Raw genomic sequence first — 19,316 nt, forward strand, 5'->3', positions numbered from 1 at the left:
GTCCAACCCCCACATCTGTGAGAGCCCTGAGGCCAGGAACACTGCCCCTCTGATCTTTGTGTCCTGCCCAGAGCAGCACCTGCTGTGTGTGTACTCTCAAAAGACACCCCCGGAACAATGTGGAGAGAAATGAGCAGTGGGAATTACAGAGCAGGGAGAATCATGAGAAAAGGATGCCTGGTCTCCCATTTTCTCCATTTTCTCCTCATGTTCTCAGGGTTTCCGTTTGAAGACCTGAGATTTAAAACACTCCCAAGGAGCTCCAGCTCCCCACGCTCCCCTTATCTGGCAGCGAGGAAGCCTGGGGTCTGGCTCCAGGTGCAAGGTTGGAAGGGCCCAGAGAAGCAGGTCATCCAGAGCCAGCCCCTCGCAGCGTGATCAGGACTGCAGGGACTGGCAACGTCTACCTCCAGGAGCCTGTAAGCAGGCCAAAATCGGCTCTGGAAAGAGAGACATGACTCCCAACCCCAACTCCTCCTTGTGTGGCCTTGGGGATGTTATCTATTATCCTGTAAGCCTCAGGTGTCTTATTCATAAAACAGAAGAATATTTGGCTCAGGGAGCTGTCGGGAGGGTAAAGGAATATCCACATTGAGCTCCTGCTGAAAGCACTGTGGGATCCCTCAGGTGGGTGGGGGTACACCAGGGCTCTTCCAGATTCAACTAAAAGCTTGGAAGAGCGGCTCATGTTTTCCATACTCTCTAATCTTTTAACCAAAGACTTCACCTCCATCAACAGACATTTGGTCTTTCAGCAAAAGTCTACTGGGCTCCATGGTCCTTTGCTGACACTCCATGGTACAGCGTCTGTCTCCGTACAGACACGTCGTGAACGATCCACGTGAATGGTTCCACCGTGGTGAATGTCACGGAGCAGCTTCTAAGGTACGCCTCAGACTAGCTTCTTGGGCCCCTGGCTCCGTCTCATTTCCCACCTCTCCGGGCCACCTTCAATAAACAATCCCCTGGCTTGTCACAGGCCTCAACTGTGGCCATTATCTTTGGACCTGGGACTGCAGACGCTCAGAAGCTCCACTTTGGTAGACTGGAGCCAGCGTACTTTCCTCCAGCCGGGGGCAGGGCCCACGGGCAAAAATGAGCCCTTCCAGAAATGCTGGAAGAGGGAAGGGCTGACTCTGAGTGCTGACAGCATCATGAGGATAAATATCACCTATGTCATCAATCCTGAGCACCGCATCTTAAATGCTGATGCTCCTCTTAAATTCCTTTCAGAAGTCTAAGTTTGCTGTCCTAAAATGCAGCCGGTCAAGCCAAGAGTATTGGTGGGATCAAACCAAGTACTTCTGGAAGACTGAGCCTGTCCAAAGAGGCCCATGAATAGTCAAGGCTGCAAATCCCAGGAAGATGCACTTTCCGAGGACGCCAGCCCCCAGGGAGCATCCTGGAGCTGGTGCTTCACCCGAGGCTGGCCTTTGGCCTTTGGTGCATCATTTCCCATTGGCAACCTTCTATCCCTTTGCGCTTGACTCCTCACAGGCCTCTAGTCTCCCAGATATGGCCCCCCAATTCCTTGTCACATCACACAACTGGCTCCTCACCCTTCAGAGCTCAGCTTGCACGTCCCCTCCCCACTCCATCATCTGCACTGCCCCCAGCACCTCCTGTGCCACTAAGTACACCATACATACTTTGTCTACCTCCATGCCAACTCTCAGCTCCATGAGGCCAGGGCCTTTGTCCACTGCTCTGCCGCCAGCACTTTGCCCATCATCGTCCCCTGAAGGACCACAGAGCCTCAGACCACCACCAGCCTGGGCAGGGAGACCGGATGCTCTACTCTTGACAAATAAGTGGCCTGGAAACCACCCACCCGCGCACGCTGCTCCAACACTAGGCATCCCGACAGGCCAGCGGCTGCCAGAGGGTGAGGGCCCCTCAGCTGCTGAGGATCCAGCTATGCACCAACCGCTCCCAGGGGAAAGACGGTGGCTTTGTTTTGGAGCTTCCAAGGAGGGGAACTGGTTGCTGCTCGGCTGCCCTACTTTGCCAGCCTCCTTCCTAAGGCCCTCTAAACTGTGCCACAGGGTTCTGAACACTTGCATGGCCTGGAATACCCAATGGCATCAATCGTCTTTTCAGGCACTGGCAAGTGCAGGAAAAGAAAGTGCCATTGCTACACTCGGGCCACGAGGTCAAACGCCACTGAGTGGTGACAATTCACCCCAGACACCCAAGTGCCTTGTTGAACCTGAGAGGGCAAAGACAACCTTACTGTTACAGGAAGGAAAAAAACAGACGGCATCAGGATCCCCAGTTCCAGATTCCACCTATCACTGGCAGTGGTGGGGTCAAGGGCAAATCTGAGTGGGGGTTTCCTGGTCCAAACAACAGGTATAGCAATGCTGCCTTCCTGGGGCTGCTGAAAGGAGTAACTGAGGGAACAGACAATGGTGTGCAGCACGGCACGCAGCGTGCATTTAATAAACTCCAAGCAAAATGGACCTCGGATCGCACCGGGTCAAAGCACATCGGGACGCAAAGTGTCTGCTAGAGAGTTGGTGCTCTCGTGAGCCCTGGCCGAGGGCCTGCGCTTTCAGGAAATTCTGAATAAAACAGGAAGTAGCCTATTTTCCCAGATAATCCTTTACCCCTTTTATTTCCAGTCTACAGTTCTTAATGAGCCTCTTCACTGAATTATTGCTCTTCCAAGAGACTTTTTATAACTTTTTGCCTCTGGAGGAAGTTAAGCTGGATACCACCTGAGTTCTTAATAAGCAAGATGACAACACTGGTGACCCAGTGCAGACACAGGCAGCTGCTATAGAGGGAGGAGGCGCTGGGCCAGAGCTGGGAGACCAGGCCCTTCTGGCGCTTTGGGCATCTCTTGCACATCTCTCCATCGTCCGGTCTTGCCATGGTTAAAAATGAGGCAGAGGCCAGAACTCTCAGCTCCTTCGTGCTTTTCAGAGATTCCTAGAACTGGCACTTCCCCCAACATTTTATGCACAGAAGTTCCATCATCTGTGATGGTGCCAGACACCTTGTGCAGGGCACCCCTGTGAAGGAGGAATGGCTGGTCAAGTCTTTCCAATCAGCCCCAAGGAGACTGAGGATGAGATGCAGGTGACTGTTTTGGGAAACAGGCTCATCCTCACCCATCCTGGAAGCCATGCCACTGCCAGGAGACTACTTCCTACAAGAGGCCTGCCCTGGGCTGAGGGACAGTGGAGGAGGCAGGTGCTAGTGGCAAAGGAATGACAGGGAGCAGCATGAAGGCTGAACTGCGCCAGAACACACATCCCACCACAAAGAGCAGCACCCACCACGACGACGAGTGAGGTGTGCGGGGAAAAGTCACCGATTGTGTAGCGAACTCAGTAAGGAACAGAGAGACACACCCCTCCTCCCCCGCCCCACCCAGGCTCTGGACCCCAGTGGGTACTGGGTAATGCCTCCCCGACACTGCCAGCTAGACCAGAGCTGCAGAGCCCTGGAAGTGCACCGCGCTGTGGTAAGTAAAGGGACAAAACACCGCCTGTATTCCTACAATCAAGTTTATTACTCAAAGCAAAAGTTGTCCATATAATACACTGGTCATCAATTTTTATTTCCACATGGTTATACAGGCTGAATGACTAGCTCACGATCCCAGGAGGTACTGTAAGTTTTGCTCTTCAAAAAATGGTGTTACTGTTGTAAGGGGAAAAGTCCTCACTGACAAAGAAATGACACTAATGAAAACAAAATCAAGAATGATCCACTGGTACTGCAGGTTACAGAGAAGCTGTCAATAAGCAGTTCCCCACCTCTCACAAGCAAAGGGGATCAAGGGCTAAAAATACCTTAGAAAAATCAAACAGCACCTGCAACACATGTTTATATAAAGGCCAAACTTGCAAACTCTTCCTTCTCATCCATGCTGCTCAAATGTGAAGGGATACGGCTAAAATCTGGCAAATCTTTTCACTTCCTCCTCTTCTTTGTGGAATATAATTTTTCTTCAGGTGGGACTGGGACAATCCCTTCACATTCTTTTAGTTCCTGGGTCAGAGGGTGTTTGACGATATTCCCTCTAATCACATCTATGTCTCGAGACAAGTGCTCCACCATGCTTTCAACAGTTGTGGTGGGTGCATAAAAATCCACCAAGAAATACCTGCAATAAAATAAAAACTTGTGAGTGTCTGCATTTGAATCGTAACAATTCTACTATTTTGGTCAATGTTTCCACTGTACTCTTCACTACAGACATCAACTACACACAAACACATACCTTTGTCACAACAGAAACTACCAGCTGACCAGCTAAACAGAATTGCAGTGTTACGCCCAATCTCCCTTTTTCTATGGTCTTTCCCATTACGCTCTTGTGAAAATATGAATCCAAACCAGCTTTATGGCAGCAAAAATACACTGTGACACTACAGATGGTGTGAAGTACTAGAAAGTATGGGGGAAACTTATAATCCATGGACGAGACTGAATTTTCCAAACTATTAATGAATGTTGTGTGTGTGTGAAAACATCTATTAGCTATTCTTCTAACTTTTTAAAGGATTTTCCCTGTGAACTAACACACCTAAGAGAACCATGAGCCCACAAATATGGGAAAAGATTAAGAAAGGCATGGGACTGGTCTATAACTATGTTCAACATGGACAAGGAACAAAAAGAAAATTACTGGAAGTAAGAAAAAGAATTTACCACTCATCACTCAAACCAGACTAATGTCGATGGGCATCCTGCACGGCTCACTGGTCTTCAAAGATTGACAAGGTCCTCAGCAGCCTGCTGGATGACAGTGCAAGGAAAGAGCCCATCCCTACCCACTCCCTGCTCCTCGCAGACCTAAAAGGTTAAACCTCCCTTGTACTATTTGGTTTGGACCATTATGTGACTAAAGATAAGTTTTCAGCGCAGTATTTCACAATCCTGCAATGTTCTAGCTGGTTAAAACTATGATCTTTTTGGCATCATTTGCCTTGTCTAGCCATACATGTGGTTCTCAGGACTCCCAGGCACATTCCCCTCCCAGGCCTTTGCACTCACTGGTCCTTCTGTTGGAAATGTTCTCTGCCCAACTTCCATGTAGCTCATCCCTTGCTTCTAAGCATGTCTCTGTCCAAATGTCACTCTCTCAGAGAGGCACTCTGTGTGCCCACTCTCCTAAAGCAGCACCCTCCTAGCTCCACCAAGGCCCATCACTCTCCACTGCCCTCACTCAAGGCTTTGTTTTGTTCCACAGAGCACGTTCTCACCACTGGCACAGTATGCATTTGCTTACTGTCTGCCTCAGTCCACTAAAGCACAATTGCCATAGGAAGAAAGGCTCTGGTGTTATCCCTAGCACCCCGAATGAACACGGAGCAGGTCCAGAGTAAATCTTTGACCATGGTGGTGTTAGCATGAAATGTGGAACTCTCACAGGAAGCTGGAAAGATCAAGTTGAAAAGGAACAAATTCAGCAAGGAAGGAACTTATGAGAAAAGGGATGGCACCTTGTGCAATTCCAGACAAAGGCAAAGAGGTTCAAAACTTGTAAGAAAATTTACCAAGTGACTCTTAAGTCAAGCTTAGTGGAATAATTATTCAAGTAAACATATAATTAAATAAAAGGAGAGAAAAATATATATCAACCAAAAACACTAATCAAAAGAAAGCTCAAATGGCTATACTAACATCAGACAAAGCAGACTTCAGAGCAAAGAAGATTACCAGGGATAAAAAGAGACAATACATAATGACGAGTTCACCAAGAAGATATAATAATCTTAAATATACATGCACCAGATAACAGAGCTTCAACATATAAGAACAGCAGAACTGAACAGAGAAATGGACACGTCCAGAATCACAGCTGAAGCCTTTTAACATTCCCCTTTCAGTAATCAATAGAACTACTTATACAGAAAATCACCAAGGATACAGAAAAAGTGAACACCAACATTAACTGACTGGAATTAACTGACATTTATAGAACCCTTTACCCAACAATCGCAGGATAGACATTCCTCCTAAGTGTACACAGAACATTTATCAAAGTCAACTATACTCTGGGCCATATAACATAAAGGGATTCAAGTTATACACAAAAATCTTGGAAAAATGCCTAAATACTTGGAAACTAAACAGATATCTAAATAAGCTGGACAAACAGGTAGAAGAGAAATCAAAAGGGAAATTACAAAGTACTTTGAATTGAATGAAAAAATGCCACAAATCAAAATTGGGGGGATGCCATGAAAGCAATACTTGTCAGGAAATTCATATATACTAAATGCCTAGGTAAGAAAAGAAAAAAGGCCTCAAATCAATAGTCTCAGCTTCTACTTTAAGAAACTGGGAAAAGAGCAAATTAAATCAGTAAGATGACAGAAGAGAGGGAGAGAGGAGAAATCCCTAACGCAGAAAAAAGAAAACCAGAGAACATCAATGAAACCAAACACTAGTTCATGGAGAAGATGAGTAAAACTGACATGCCTCTATAGCCAGACTGGTGAGTAAAAAGAGGTAAGGTAAATTATCAGCACTGGGAATGAGAAAGGTGAAACGACTACGGATTTCATAAATATTAAAATAATAGGAAATATTATTAAAAGTTTTTGCAAGGTCGGGTGCCGGGGCTCACACCTGTAATCCCAGCACTTTGGGAGGCCTAGACAGGCAGATCAGTTGACACCAGGAGTCTGAGAAAAGCCTGAGCAACATGGTGAAACCTCATCTCCACGAAAACTACAAAAATTAGCTAGGCATGGTGGTGTGTGCCTGTAGTCCCAGGTACTGGGGAGGCTGAAGTGGGAGGATGACTTGAACCCTGGAGACCCAGGCTGCAGTGAGCCGTGATTGTATCACTGCATTCCAGCCTGGGTGACATAGCGAGACCCTGTCTCAAAAAAAAGCATTAAATTTAACAACTCAAGATGAAATGATCAAATTCCTTGAAAAACACAGACTACCAAACCTCACTCAAGAAGATACAGATAAGCTGAATGGCCCTATATGTTATTAAAGAAATATGTGTAGTTTAAACCCTTAAGCCCTATAGCTTATTAAAGAAATACATGAAGTTTAGCAGCTTCCCACAAAGAATACTACAGGCCCCAAACGACTTCACTGGTGAACCACACCAAACATTTAAGGCAAAAATACCAATTCTGATACAAATTCATCGAGAAAAAAGGAAGACACATCTCAATTTGTTCTATGAAGCCAGCATTACCCTATACCCAAACCAAAGACATTACAAGAAATCAGACGAATGTCCCTCAAGAATACACATTTTAAAATTCAAAACAAAATTTTAGCAAACTGACTACTATTATATATTAAAAAATACAACATACCATGACGAAGCAAGCTTTATCCCAAGAATGCAAGATTGGCTTAACATCTTGTTAACTGGCTTAACAAGACTGAAAAAAAAATGTAATTCAAACTAAAACATATTAACAAACTAAAAAAGAAAACATCATATGATCATTTCAACAAACACAAATGAAAGCATTTAACAAAATCCATAGCCATTCCTGATTTAAAAAAAAAAAAAAAAATCAGCAAACTAGGGATAGAAGTGACCTCCCTCAAACTTATAAAGAGCATCTTTGAAAAATCTACAGCTGATATTTCACCAACTGGTGAACATCTAAATGCTCTTCCCGTAAGACTGGGAACAAACCAGAAAGCCCACTGTCACTTCTATTCAACACTGAACTGGAGGTTCTAGCCAGTGCAATAAGGCAAGAAAAAGAATAGGTACCCAGACTTATAAGGAAAGAGTGAGACTGTCTTATTTGCATATGACATGACTGTGTTTCAAGAAAGTATTAAAAAATCTATTAAAAAAATTAAAACTAATGAGTTTAGCAGGATTGCAAGATACAAAAATCAATGTTATTTCTATATGCTAGCAACAAATAATCAGACCTTGAATTAAATGTTCAATACTTACAGAGAAATCAGACAAAAGGTATACAAAACTACAAAATGTTGCTGAAAGAAACAAAACCTATTAGGTGTATCTTGTTCATGGGTATGAAGATTCAAAATTTAGATGTCAACCCTCTCCAAGTTAAACAAAAATTGAGATCTATTATTTATTTTATTCAAATAAAATCTATTGAGATTCAGTAGAACCTCAATCAAAACCCTAGAAAATTGATTAGAAAGTTCGTAATGGACCTAAAACAGTCAAAACAACTCGGACAGAGAATGTAAGTTGAAGGACTAACACCACCTGATTTCAAGACTTATTATAAAGCTATGGCCATCAAGACAGTATGATATTCATGTATGAATACACAGAGAGATCAAACGACTAGAACAGAGAGTACAGACATAGAGATTTACAACAAATGGTGCTAAAATAATCCAGTATCCATAAGCAAAAAAAGGGAACTTTATTCCCTACTTGTACCATTTAAAAAATTAACTCAAAATGGAACACAGATTTAAATGTAAAATATAAAGCTACAAAATTAGAAGCTTTTGTAAATTTGGATTAAGCAAAGTTTCCTTAGACACAACACCAAAACCAAAATCTATAATAGAAAAAAATTGATAAATTATACTTCACCAAAATTAAAAACTGGCTGTTTGAATAAAAAGATAAACCACTAAGATCTGTGAATTACAAGTCTGATAAAGGACTTGTATCTAGAATACAAATAACTCAAAACTTAATTAAAAAAAAATTTTGAACAATGGTCATAAGATTTGAACAGACATTTCACAGAAGACGTATGATGGCAAAGCAGCACATGAAAAGATGCCTAAAACCATTAGTCGTGAGAGAAATGCAAATTAAAACCACAAAGAGATACCTACTAAAGTGCTGTAAAATTAAAAAGGCTGACCACACCAAGTGTAGGCAGGGATGTGAAAAAACTGGCACTCCATGGGCGCGGTGGCTCATGCCTGTATAATCCCAGCACTTTGGGAGGCCGAGGTGGGTGGATCACCTGAGGTCAGGAGTTCGAGACCAGCCTGGCCAACATGGTGAAACCCCATGTCTACTAAAAATACAAAAATTAGCTAGGCATGGTGGCGGGCACCTGTAATTCCAGCTACTCGGGAGGCTGAAGCAGGGGAATTGCTTGAACCTGGGAGGCAGAGGTTGCAGTAAGTAGAGATCACACCACTGCACTCCAGCCTGGGCAGCAGAGCAAGATTCCGTCTCAAAAAAAAAAAAAAAAAAAAAAAAAAAAACTGGCACTCCAGGGTGGCACAAGGTCCATACTGAGCAACAGAGACACGCGGGCTGTGCCCTCAGGACGACCGAGTGGGAGACAGCAGCACCAGTGGTGGCAGAGACCCCTGACACCAAGCTCTCTGGGAAGTGGATGATGTGCAGATCAATGATGCAGCACAAATGATGATGTGCAGATCAGTGACATTTCCCTGCAGGATTACATTGCAGTGAAGGAGAAGTATACCAAGTACCTGCCTCACAGTGCAGGGCCTTATGCTGCCACATGCTTCTGCAAAGCTCAGTGCCCCACTGTGGAGCTCCTCACTAACTCCATGATGATGCACGGCCACAAGAGCAAGAAGCTCATGACTGTGCACATCATCAAGCGTGCCTTCAATTTCATCCACCTGCTCACAGGCGAGAACCCTCTGCAGGCCCTGGTGAACACCATCATCAATGGTGGGCCCCAGGAGGACTCCACATGCATCGGGTGAGCAGGCACTGTGAGATGACAGGCTGTGGACGTGTCCCCACTGCACCATGTGAATCAGGCCACCTGGTTACTGTGCACAGGCACTCATGAGGCTGCCTTCCAGAAGATCAAGACCATTGCTGAGTGCCTGGCAGATGAACTCATCAATGCCACCAAGGGCTCCTCCAACTCCTATGCCATCAAGAAGAAGGATGAGCTGGAGCATGTGGCCAAGTCCAACTGCTGATTTTCCTGGCTGCTGCCCAATAAACCAGTCTGTCCTTTAGGGTAGCCCTACCCCACCACAAAAAAAAAAAAAAAAAAAAGAGAGAAAAGAAAAGAAAAACCGGCTCTCATATACATGGCTGGTGGGAATGCAAATGACAATGATTTTGAAAAAACAGTTTGGCATTTTTCTAAACATACACCTACCATTATGATCTAGCCATTCCACTCCTAGGTATTTACCCCAAAGAAATTAAAGCATGTGTCCACACAACAACTTGTACACAAATGTTCACAGCAGCTGTACCTATAACCACCCCAAACTGGAAAAAAAAAAAAAAATTCACCACACACAATGCCATACTACTCAGCAATGAAGAGGAGTAAACTTGATACACACTACTGATCTCAAAACAATTACGATGAGGGAAAGAAACTAGAGTAAAAGGGGACCATACCATCCAATTCTATCTATGTAAGTCTAAAAAAAAAAGATGTTCCTCAACTTAAAATACATACATCTCGATAAACCCATCATAAGTTGAAAATATTTTATGTTGAAAACGCATTTAATACACCTAACCTAACATCACTTAGCCAAATGCCCAGAACACTTACATTAGCCTACAGTTGTGTAAAATCATCTAACACAAACCGTATTTTACATTAAGTGTTGAATAGCTTATGTAATTTTATGGAATATTTACTAAGACTGAAAAACAGAATGGTTGTTTGAGTACTCCAGTACGGCTGCTACTGTATCTGCCATCACTTCCGCACCATCATAAAGTTGAAAAACATCTACAGTGAAAGAAAGCAGATCAGTGGCTGCTTGGGATGAAGGACAAGTAGAGGGAGGAATCAAAGGGGGAGGAGGAAATTTTAGGGTTGGCAAATATGTTTATTATCTTGACTGTGGTGACTTGTGGATGTATACATATGTGAAACTTTATTAAATATACACTTTAAATATATGCAGTTTATTATATGCTAATTATCTCTATAAAGCTGTTGATTTAAAAATGGCAGTTAAGAAGCTGAATGGGCAGTACTTGGTGAATAAGCTGATGTGGGATGGGGGCAACAGGGAGCAATTACAGCTGATGAAGACTCCCAGAGTTCCTTAAGCGATGAAATAAAAATGGTACAAATGAATCCACTATCCCACAAACTTCTTTTTTTTTTTTTTAAATCCTGCCACAATATTTTTAATTACGTACAAAGGTCTGACACGGCACCCAGGGACCCATTTCACCCACTGCTCTGTTTGGCCGCCAGTCTTCTGTCTGTCTCTTCAGCAATGGTGAGGCGGATACCCTTTCCTCGGGGGAGAGAAATCCATGGTTTGTTGCCCTTGCCAATAACAAAAATGTTGGAAAGTCGAGTGGCAAAGCTGTTGCCATTGGCATCTTTCACGTGAACCACGTCAAAAGATCCAGGGTGCCTCTCTCTGTTGGTGATCACACCAATTCTTCCCAGGTTAGCACCTCCAGTCACCATACACAGGTTACCAGTGTCGAACTTGATGAAATCAGTAATCTTGCCAGTCTCCAAATCAATCTGAATGGTATCATTCACCTTGATGAGGGGATCGGGGTAGCGGATGGTGCGGGCATCATGAGTCACCAGATGAGGGATTCCTTTTGTGCTCACAAAGATCTTTCTCACTTTGCATAACTTGTACTTGGCCTCCTCAGGTGTAATACAATGTACAGCAAAGCGACCCTTGGTGTCACAGATCAGACGGAAATTCTCTCCCGTCTTGTCAATGCTCATGACATCCATGAATCCAGCAGGGTAGGTTATATCAGTTCAGACCTTGCCATCGATCTTAATGAACCGCTGCATGCAAATCTTCTTTACTTCATCTCCTGTCAGGGCATACTTAAGTCTGTTCCTTAGGAAGATGATGAGGGGGAGACACTCTCTCAACTTGTGGGGACCGGTGGATGGATAAGGAGCAAACACACCGGTCAATTTATCCAGCATCCAATGCTTTGGAGCTGCTACCCGCTTCAGATGCTTCTTGGGACCATGAGCCATGGCTGCGTTAGGCAAGGAAAGAGGACCTCCGTCTTCCAGTGCGCGTAGAAATTGGCTCCCACAAACTTCTTGAAGCAGTGACTTGCCCATTTGCTCAGACAAGACTGCCACTTGGGCTCACTCTGAAAACTACACATAATCCTGGCCACATTTTCCAAGGTTTAATTCCACCTGCTTATTTCTACTCCATATATAAGCAGGTAATAGGGTTGCAATGACCCAACTTATGAATTACTTGTTTATTCAAGATTTAATTATTGATTACTTACTTTGAGTTAGGCTCTGGAACAGAGCTTAAAATAGTGTGATCAACCTCAAATCACCTCCTCCTTGCAACCCTCAGCCTTTTAGCCAGTCACTCCCCCTGCCCTGCAAAAATTCCATTTGGCCACCTGGTGGGCAGTATAGGGAACTCTCACCCCAACACTTTTTTCCTTCCCATTTATCCATTTGCTCTTTCACTCAGTATTCATCAAAATGTCCTCCAATCTACCACAGACAAGTTATAACCTCACCCTGTCTGCCAACATTCCCACCACACTGAAGTCTATAACAAGTAGTTTTTCTCTGAGCTCCCTCCTCTTCCTCGGCCTTGTCCAGTTTCCCTAGAAGGCGTCCTCTCTTGCTTCATTCCACTTGAAGCCCTGTGCTTAGAGTAATGTGCTGCTGAAATGCCATGCATCAGGAGGGAAGCAAGAGCCTGACATGCTCTGGCCATCAAGTAACCCAGACACCACCACTGCCGAGTGCTCCATGTCCCTCCCTCCAGAGAGTTCACAGGTTAAGCCTGCCCTTCCTTAAAGTCAAGTATTCAACTTATTCAAATAGCACCTCTGGGGCTGTCTTGGTCTTACTTATGATATTGTTCATAGCAAGCACTGCTTTCCTCCATTTTCCATTCAACTGCTCCACAGGGTTAGAGGCTTGTGAGCTAGCCTAGGAGTCTCAACGTGTTCTAAGAGAAAGTATGTTTACAGATGCCAACAACCAACTCAACTGTCCACTAATCAGTTCTCATCCAGCCCTCTGGAAGTGTTCTCTGTATACTCAGCACTCACTCAAAAATCCTAAGAAATACACCCAAAGCTTTTGGATTCTATTTTGTGATAAGGGTAAAACGAATACCCAAGGATGGAAACTGGAAGCCAGATATATCAGAAACTTCATATTTCCGAACTTAACAAAGAAGTGTCTTTCATAAGACTCTCTAATTTTCAAAGTGCTTTCACAGCTTTCAGACAGCTTTTGAGGAAGAGCATGAAAGAGAAGTGGCAGCTCCACTCCATGTGGCAATTGAGGAAAGGGAAGAAGAGAAAGTGGTGCCGAGTGTTGGTTGGGGTCCAACAGTCCTCTCCCCAGCAACAATACTCCTCTAGGAGTCTTCAAAGTGGTTTCCTACACGTTGCCTCCTTTGAGTCTTACGATTTAATGTAGTTAAGAAGAGAGACTCAAAAAGGTTAAGTAATTAGCCCAAGGTCACTCAGTTATGAAGTGGTCACTGCCAGAATTCAAACAGAGCAGGTCTTTTGACTCCAAGACACAAGAAACCACAGATAGCTTTGGGACCAAATGGGTTACAGAATCACAGAATGGAAGTGCTGGAAAGGACCATAAAGACAACGCAGTCCAAACCTTTCACATGAGCAAACTGAAGCCCAGAGGGGAAGTGATAGGCCCCAGGTCACAAAGTGAGAGTCCAGACCCCACAGCTCCCCACTCTGTATACTATATCTCCTGCTACCTAGTACCCACATGATAGAGGATTCTCAAGGATAAAGAGAAATCCTAGATAAAGACCTGGAAGTCCTAACACTGGGCTTTCCTAGCTTCGGGAGGCTCCCTCTTGCTACCAAAACCCCTCTTGCCTTCACCCTCTTAACTGTTCTGACTTCCTGCCACCAGGCATGACAACGCTCCTTCAGCAACCAACCAAATGAGCACAAGCCGGTATGCACAGCTGGTGACCGGCATCTCATGCGTGTCGTCCTGCTGATCCGCACCCGGGGCTGATGTGGGCAAAGACTGCTTCCACTCCCACGGCTCCCTATTACACCGTGGAAGTTTCCACAGAAAGAAAAATGCCACTGAAATAGCGAAGGTGAGAAGTGACTCCGAGACAGGCAGACCTTACTGTATTCGCCACTCTCCAAAGTTGAACCTCTTACCAACCCCCTCCTGACCTCTTCTCCCAGGGAACCAAGCTGTCCCTCCCAGGCCACGAGACAACTGACCAGAAGTCCATGACAAAGACAATCTCTGCCTGCTTCAGTGACCCAAGTACACAGACAAATGGTCCATTATGGCTTTCTCATACAGGAACGACCTTGACCAATTCCTGGTTGTTTCCAGTATATATCCTTTTCTTCTTACCTATTTATCTGGGCAAACTTAACTTGTTAATGAGCATCTACTATAGCAAACCTCAGGAGGCTAAAGGGATGAGGCACACATGGTCTCATCCTCCTGGAATATGCAGCCCAGCTGGGCAGAGAGCCTGTTAAGAGCGGCTTCCACTGCAGTCCTGTGGGAGACTGTGGCAATGACATGGCGGTTACGGACCCGACTCACTGCTGGGCTTTGCTGACTACAGATGACCTAAGGACTGAGAATGAGATTTTTTACAGCTATGACAACACTAAGTACAGTCTCGCATTTCTATTTTTACACATGAAGAAAGTAAGGCCTAGAAACAACCTGTGTGTAGTAGTGGGGCTGGGCGGCTTTTGATGCCTGCGAGGATCCCTTTCTCATGACAGCACAAGTCCACAAGAGACCTACAAAAATGCAAGTTAGGCTGAAAAAATGGCCTTGGAACTCCCTTGATACCTGCTCCCTACATCCTCATGAAGGTTGCCATGGAGAAACCATTCTAACAACCAGAGGAGCTGCTGTTCAAGGGAAGGTGACCAGAAAAGGGGCTCAGTGTCTCCAGGGGAGTTAGAGCCCTCTGTCCCAACTTCCTCCTGACCCTGGGAAAAGAGAGAATCAAGAGGACTCCGCAGCCACAATGAACTATCAGCGTCTGCTTCTTCCCCAGCCAAACTAGGCAGAATCAAAACACAAGACCAGAAGTCCTAACGCACGTGGACTCACGATCAACTCCTCACTCAAGGTACAAACGTTTGGATTTGACTGCATTGCAACTGCCTAGACATGCCCCAAAACTGACATTCTTACTGAACAAAAGCTCTTCAAATAGCTAGTTTTCCATTTTCCACTTCTACTTTTGGTGACTGAATCAATAAACAGACAGATCATTCTGGGAAAATAGTCTAAAATCGAATTACGTTACACAGTCCCAGCACCTTCGACCATGTGCTACATGGCACAAGTGACACTGTTCCACATACCAGGTAGCCAGGATCCATGCAAGCACCAGCATCACCTTGAACACAAAGCCAAGCAGTGTTTACATTTTAAAGGTTTGTTTTCCCATGTGTGGTGCTAATTATAGAATCACTTCTATAAAGTTGCTACCAGCTTCACAAAAGCATCTCTCTTTTCTATAGAAAAGCATGTAACTTTAATGGACACTAACTCTGCAGAAGTGGAAGTGAGGAGATGACTGATGCCAGGCAAGAAGGAACCAAGAAAGGTTCAGTACACTGATGCATTTCTCACTGCAGACACCAGAGGTTCGGAAGCTGGAGCAACAGTGAACTTCTTCCTATGTAGAACTTCCCACATGATCTTCAAGGTGATAATGTGCCCTCCTTTGTATTTCTTAAGACACTCACATGCTCCAAAACTCTGTACTACATGGCCCAAACCCTCTAGAGATCTGCAAACACTAGAGGAAATGGCTTCCCCAAGACAGACTGCACCCAATACTGGAAAACAATGCCATCAAAAACACTCCATTCACAGCAGCATGGCTGTAAGTCAGCAGCTCTCATGTCCCTTCTGCCCCTCCCCTGGAGAGGACTAGCCCCTCCACCATTCAGTCACCCATGCAGACTGCCTGGAGCTGCCAGCCCTTCCCCTACTCCCCTAGTTGTTCAGGGGGAGAAAATGTGTTTTCTTATAGTGCCCTTAAATGTAAAGGTTGTATTTTCTTTATTCACTTTCGTCTTAACCCTGTATTTACAAGTTTTCCATAAAAAGAGCTTGCTCGAATTTGAGTTACATTCTTTGTCTCTCTCACCCTCCCCTTCTCCCTAGCAGACAAGTGGAAATTTCCACCGAAGCACTCAGTGGCTCACAGTGGGTGCGGGGACGGGGGAGGGGGAGGGGAGGGCTTTGCAGCCCTGAAGCATCCTTGAGCCTTTTTGAAGATAGGAAACAGATCTGTCTAAATGCCAGTTCCTAGACCATCTCAGTTAAACCTTGTTGGATTCAGGCTTCACCGAGGCCGTGAATTATTCACCTTCAACCTGAGGTACCCTCTGCATGGAAAAGCCCCATTTCTTTTTATATCTGTTGGGTCTCATATGTTTTCAAAACCACTAACACTAAACCTGCTGCAGAATCCTTACAAATCTTGGGGCACTGCCACTAAAAAGAAACCTCCAAGGCCACAGCAGCCCTGTCTGAAAACCTGGTGTGGAGTACCTACACACGAGAACGGGGTCAGAATGCTGGCAGGAAGGCACGAGAACATGGAAATGTTAGCTAACGGGAAAGCTATAGAGGAGAATCAATCTCCTCTAGAGAGGGTGCCAGCGCTCTTCGAGTAAGCTGCAGACACATTTGGGAAGCAAGTCAGTAAAATTCCACTGATTCACCATGGAGCTGGTTATTTTTATCATTCTGCTTACCCGTAAATAGAAGGGCATCTTATATGTAGGCCAGCAAATCCCTGCTGTAAGCACCTATCCAAATGTTAATGCAGATGAGAACAGGCAAAGAAGGGGCAAAACAGGCAAAAAAGGGGCAAAACAGGCAAGAAAAACACCTTCTACTTAAGAGTTCTTATACACAGGCATTTGGAAGCCAGCCCAATCTCACTGCTGTAAAATCAGACCTCGTAGAAACAGAGCAGAGGCATCCTTTTACAAGGCACACAAGCCCAACGCTGAAATACGGACCGCACTTTCTTGTATAGTTTCCTCTCAGTCTCAGCTCAGCCCCATCTAGTGGAAAGAGAACCGCAAGCTCCGTGTAGCCCTGGAGTGAGTGACGTGGTTCTGGCAAAGGGTGACTGTTACTATGATTCAGTAAGATACCTGCCCCTTTTTAGCATGGGTCTAAATGAGCCTCTCCTGCCACTGCTCCCTTCTAGCATAAATGACATCTTTGCCTTTCAGACACCCAGGAATACAGTAAGAATTTTCCACACCAACACCTTGTCTGTCCCGCAGAGCAGATGAGGGTGTCAGGGTGAGCACGTGCAGACACAAAGGGGAGGTAGTCTCGGAGGCCCGAAAGAGACCCCAGCAAATCCAGAGCCGGGAGTGACTCCCAGGCCTCTGAGCCGCCCAGTTCCAGGTCGTGCGCCGATGGTTTATTTAGTGTTAATAAGTTAGAGGCCTGAGATATTGTCCCAATCCCTGATAAGGGTGATCCAAACCAGGCCCCATTCTGCTGCCGGGGGGAACCTTGAATTGCATTTTCAAAAACAAGTTTAAAATGGTCCTCAGCTGAACACAAACGACTCCTCCTGTTCTACTGACCTTCAGAGATTATGAATTAAGACAATTTCTGTGGACTAGTCTGGGAACTTAACCATCAAGTTGTTCCACTGGGAAAATAAGTTCTCAGTTATAAACAACAGACTTACAAATTTCTGGAACATAACCTGTTTCTAAAGTGGAGTCTGACCAAATTAATATTTGAAATATAATGACTATATTTTTATTTTCGGCATAAACTGGAAATAGTCTTAATATAATAATAAACATCAGGTACCATTTCTAAAGTATACCCTCCTCCTCTGGCCAGATTTCCCAGATAACCCTAAAGCCACAGGTTCTCCCTTACCTACTCTTGTCTTCCAGCCTACAGGGCATGTATGTGATAAGGGGGTTGATTTGTGGGGGGAGCGGGGACTGGACATGGGAGAACAGTAGAGGCAATTGCCCAATATACAGTGAAGTCATTGGAACAGAGGTGCCTACCTGCCAGCCCCAGTCCTAGCTTTACTCCCTGCTGTGCTGGGCACTTTCACACACACTCCATCAGCTGGTGCCTAGGTTAGCATTATGCAGTCAACTCTCTGATGAGACTGAAAACTCCCTGAGACCAGGAACCACGACAACTGTGAGAATCCACCTGAGACCTGTGGACACCACTAGGACATACCATTTCTCCCCACAAAACGTAAAAGCAACAAACACATGATACCAACTGTACCATGATAGAATGTGGATTCTCAGAAACATCTAGGCTCACTCCATTAGCCAGCCAAAAGCTGGCTCTCACACACCACTGTCAGGATTCAAATCAGAGTCTTGCCGTAATTTCAGATACATGTCATGGCCTCCAGGGCTGTTCAAAAAGAGTCAAAACTTCTAATGCTAAACATGTAACCAGTAAGACCACTGTTTCTTTCTCAACCACTTCAGAAAAGCGAGCCTCCCAGTACATAATCCACTTACTACACGTTTCTAACACTTTCTGTGGCTGTGGATTAATGCACATAAAGGATTTGCCAAATGAACAAAATGCCTGGTACTGACATGGCTAGTGATTATGGGGTCACTGTCTGAAGCCAAGAGAATATCAGACTAACCTTAAGCTCCACACTGCAGACATGTAAACATACCACCCAATTCCAAATCTTTATCCAGGTGACTCCAAACTACACTTGCCTCTCATATCCTCATTTCCCAAAAGTCACTGTGGAGAATATTCATGAGTATTATAGAAACAAAAGGTAGCATAATCAAATACAGTGAATAAATAAATGGATCTTACTGAAGGGCTCCTCATCATTTATGTGCCAACGTGCACTATGAATCTCTAGAAGGAATTAGATCATGTAAGGCTTCCCACATCTAATTGATCACACACACCCTACTTCTCTTTTTGATGGAGCATCTCTATAAAATTAGTGTTTCAGAGACCACACTTTAAAAAACATTACCTTAAACAAATAAATACCAGACACTGATTTATCCCAGAAAACAGGCTTATAGCATGAACCTCCCCCACTGCAGCTGGGCACCACCTTTCTGTGTCTATATATAATACACATATGTAATACAGAACACTGCTTCTCCTTTGCTGAGGAGTCTGAAAGTAAAATAACCAGAAATAAAATCTTTAAATGTCAATGAACTAAGCGACTGCAACGTATTCCTCAGCGAGGCACATGCACCTTTGCGGGGGGGAACCCAGAAGTAGGGCTAGTGTTCTCAGCAGTTCTGGCTTGGTCCCAGTGGGCTCTTCCAGGACCTGAATTTATTTCACCCATAAAGAGAAACGGCTACCCACCCCCAACCCCCACCATTGCACACAGAGGTCTGAAAATGAACTGAGTGAACACAG

General features: G+C 44.7%; 2 protein-coding genes and 2 pseudogenes across 32 annotated transcripts in view; 2 read left to right on the forward strand and 2 right to left on the reverse strand.

Annotated features, from left to right (window-relative positions):
• ATP5PO (ATP synthase peripheral stalk subunit OSCP) overlaps positions 1–19,316 on the forward strand; it is a 1,173,690-nt gene that overhangs the window by 942,873 nt on the left and 211,501 nt on the right. Inside the window, exon 1 of one of the 26 annotated variants that reach the window (XM_050784687.1) lies at positions 17,417–17,420. The exons of the other annotated variants lie outside the window; for them this stretch is intronic. The gene's annotated coding sequence lies outside the window, so the exon portion shown is untranslated. Of the gene's footprint in view, positions 1–17,416; positions 17,421–19,316 lie in introns of those variants that run through there. 26 annotated transcript variants of the gene reach the window in all.
• Positions 1–19,316, reverse strand: part of MRPS6 (mitochondrial ribosomal protein S6) — a 519,933-nt gene that overhangs the window by 228,219 nt on the left and 272,398 nt on the right. Inside the window, exon 3 of one of the 4 annotated variants that reach the window (XM_050784656.1) lies at positions 3,501–4,117. The exons of the other annotated variants lie outside the window; for them this stretch is intronic. Coding sequence (XP_050640613.1) covers positions 3,925–4,117 — 193 coding nt within the window. The 3' untranslated portion in view covers positions 3,501–3,924. Of the gene's footprint in view, positions 1–3,500; positions 4,118–19,316 lie in introns of those variants that run through there. 4 annotated transcript variants of the gene reach the window in all.
• Positions 8,134–9,915, forward strand: LOC126949798 (40S ribosomal protein S5-like; annotated as a pseudogene). Its single transcript, XR_007723967.1, has 2 exons — positions 8,134–8,171; positions 9,230–9,915. The product of XR_007723967.1 is annotated as a 40S ribosomal protein S5-like (transcript).
• LOC126950722 (40S ribosomal protein S4, X isoform-like) lies at positions 11,036–11,993 on the reverse strand (annotated as a pseudogene). The gene has a single exon (XR_007724271.1). The product of XR_007724271.1 is annotated as a 40S ribosomal protein S4, X isoform-like (transcript).

The sequence above is a fragment of the Macaca thibetana genome, chromosome 3 (assembly GCF_024542745.1).
Source record: "Macaca thibetana thibetana isolate TM-01 chromosome 3, ASM2454274v1, whole genome shotgun sequence".
Taxonomy (NCBI): domain Eukaryota; kingdom Metazoa; phylum Chordata; class Mammalia; order Primates; family Cercopithecidae; genus Macaca; species Macaca thibetana.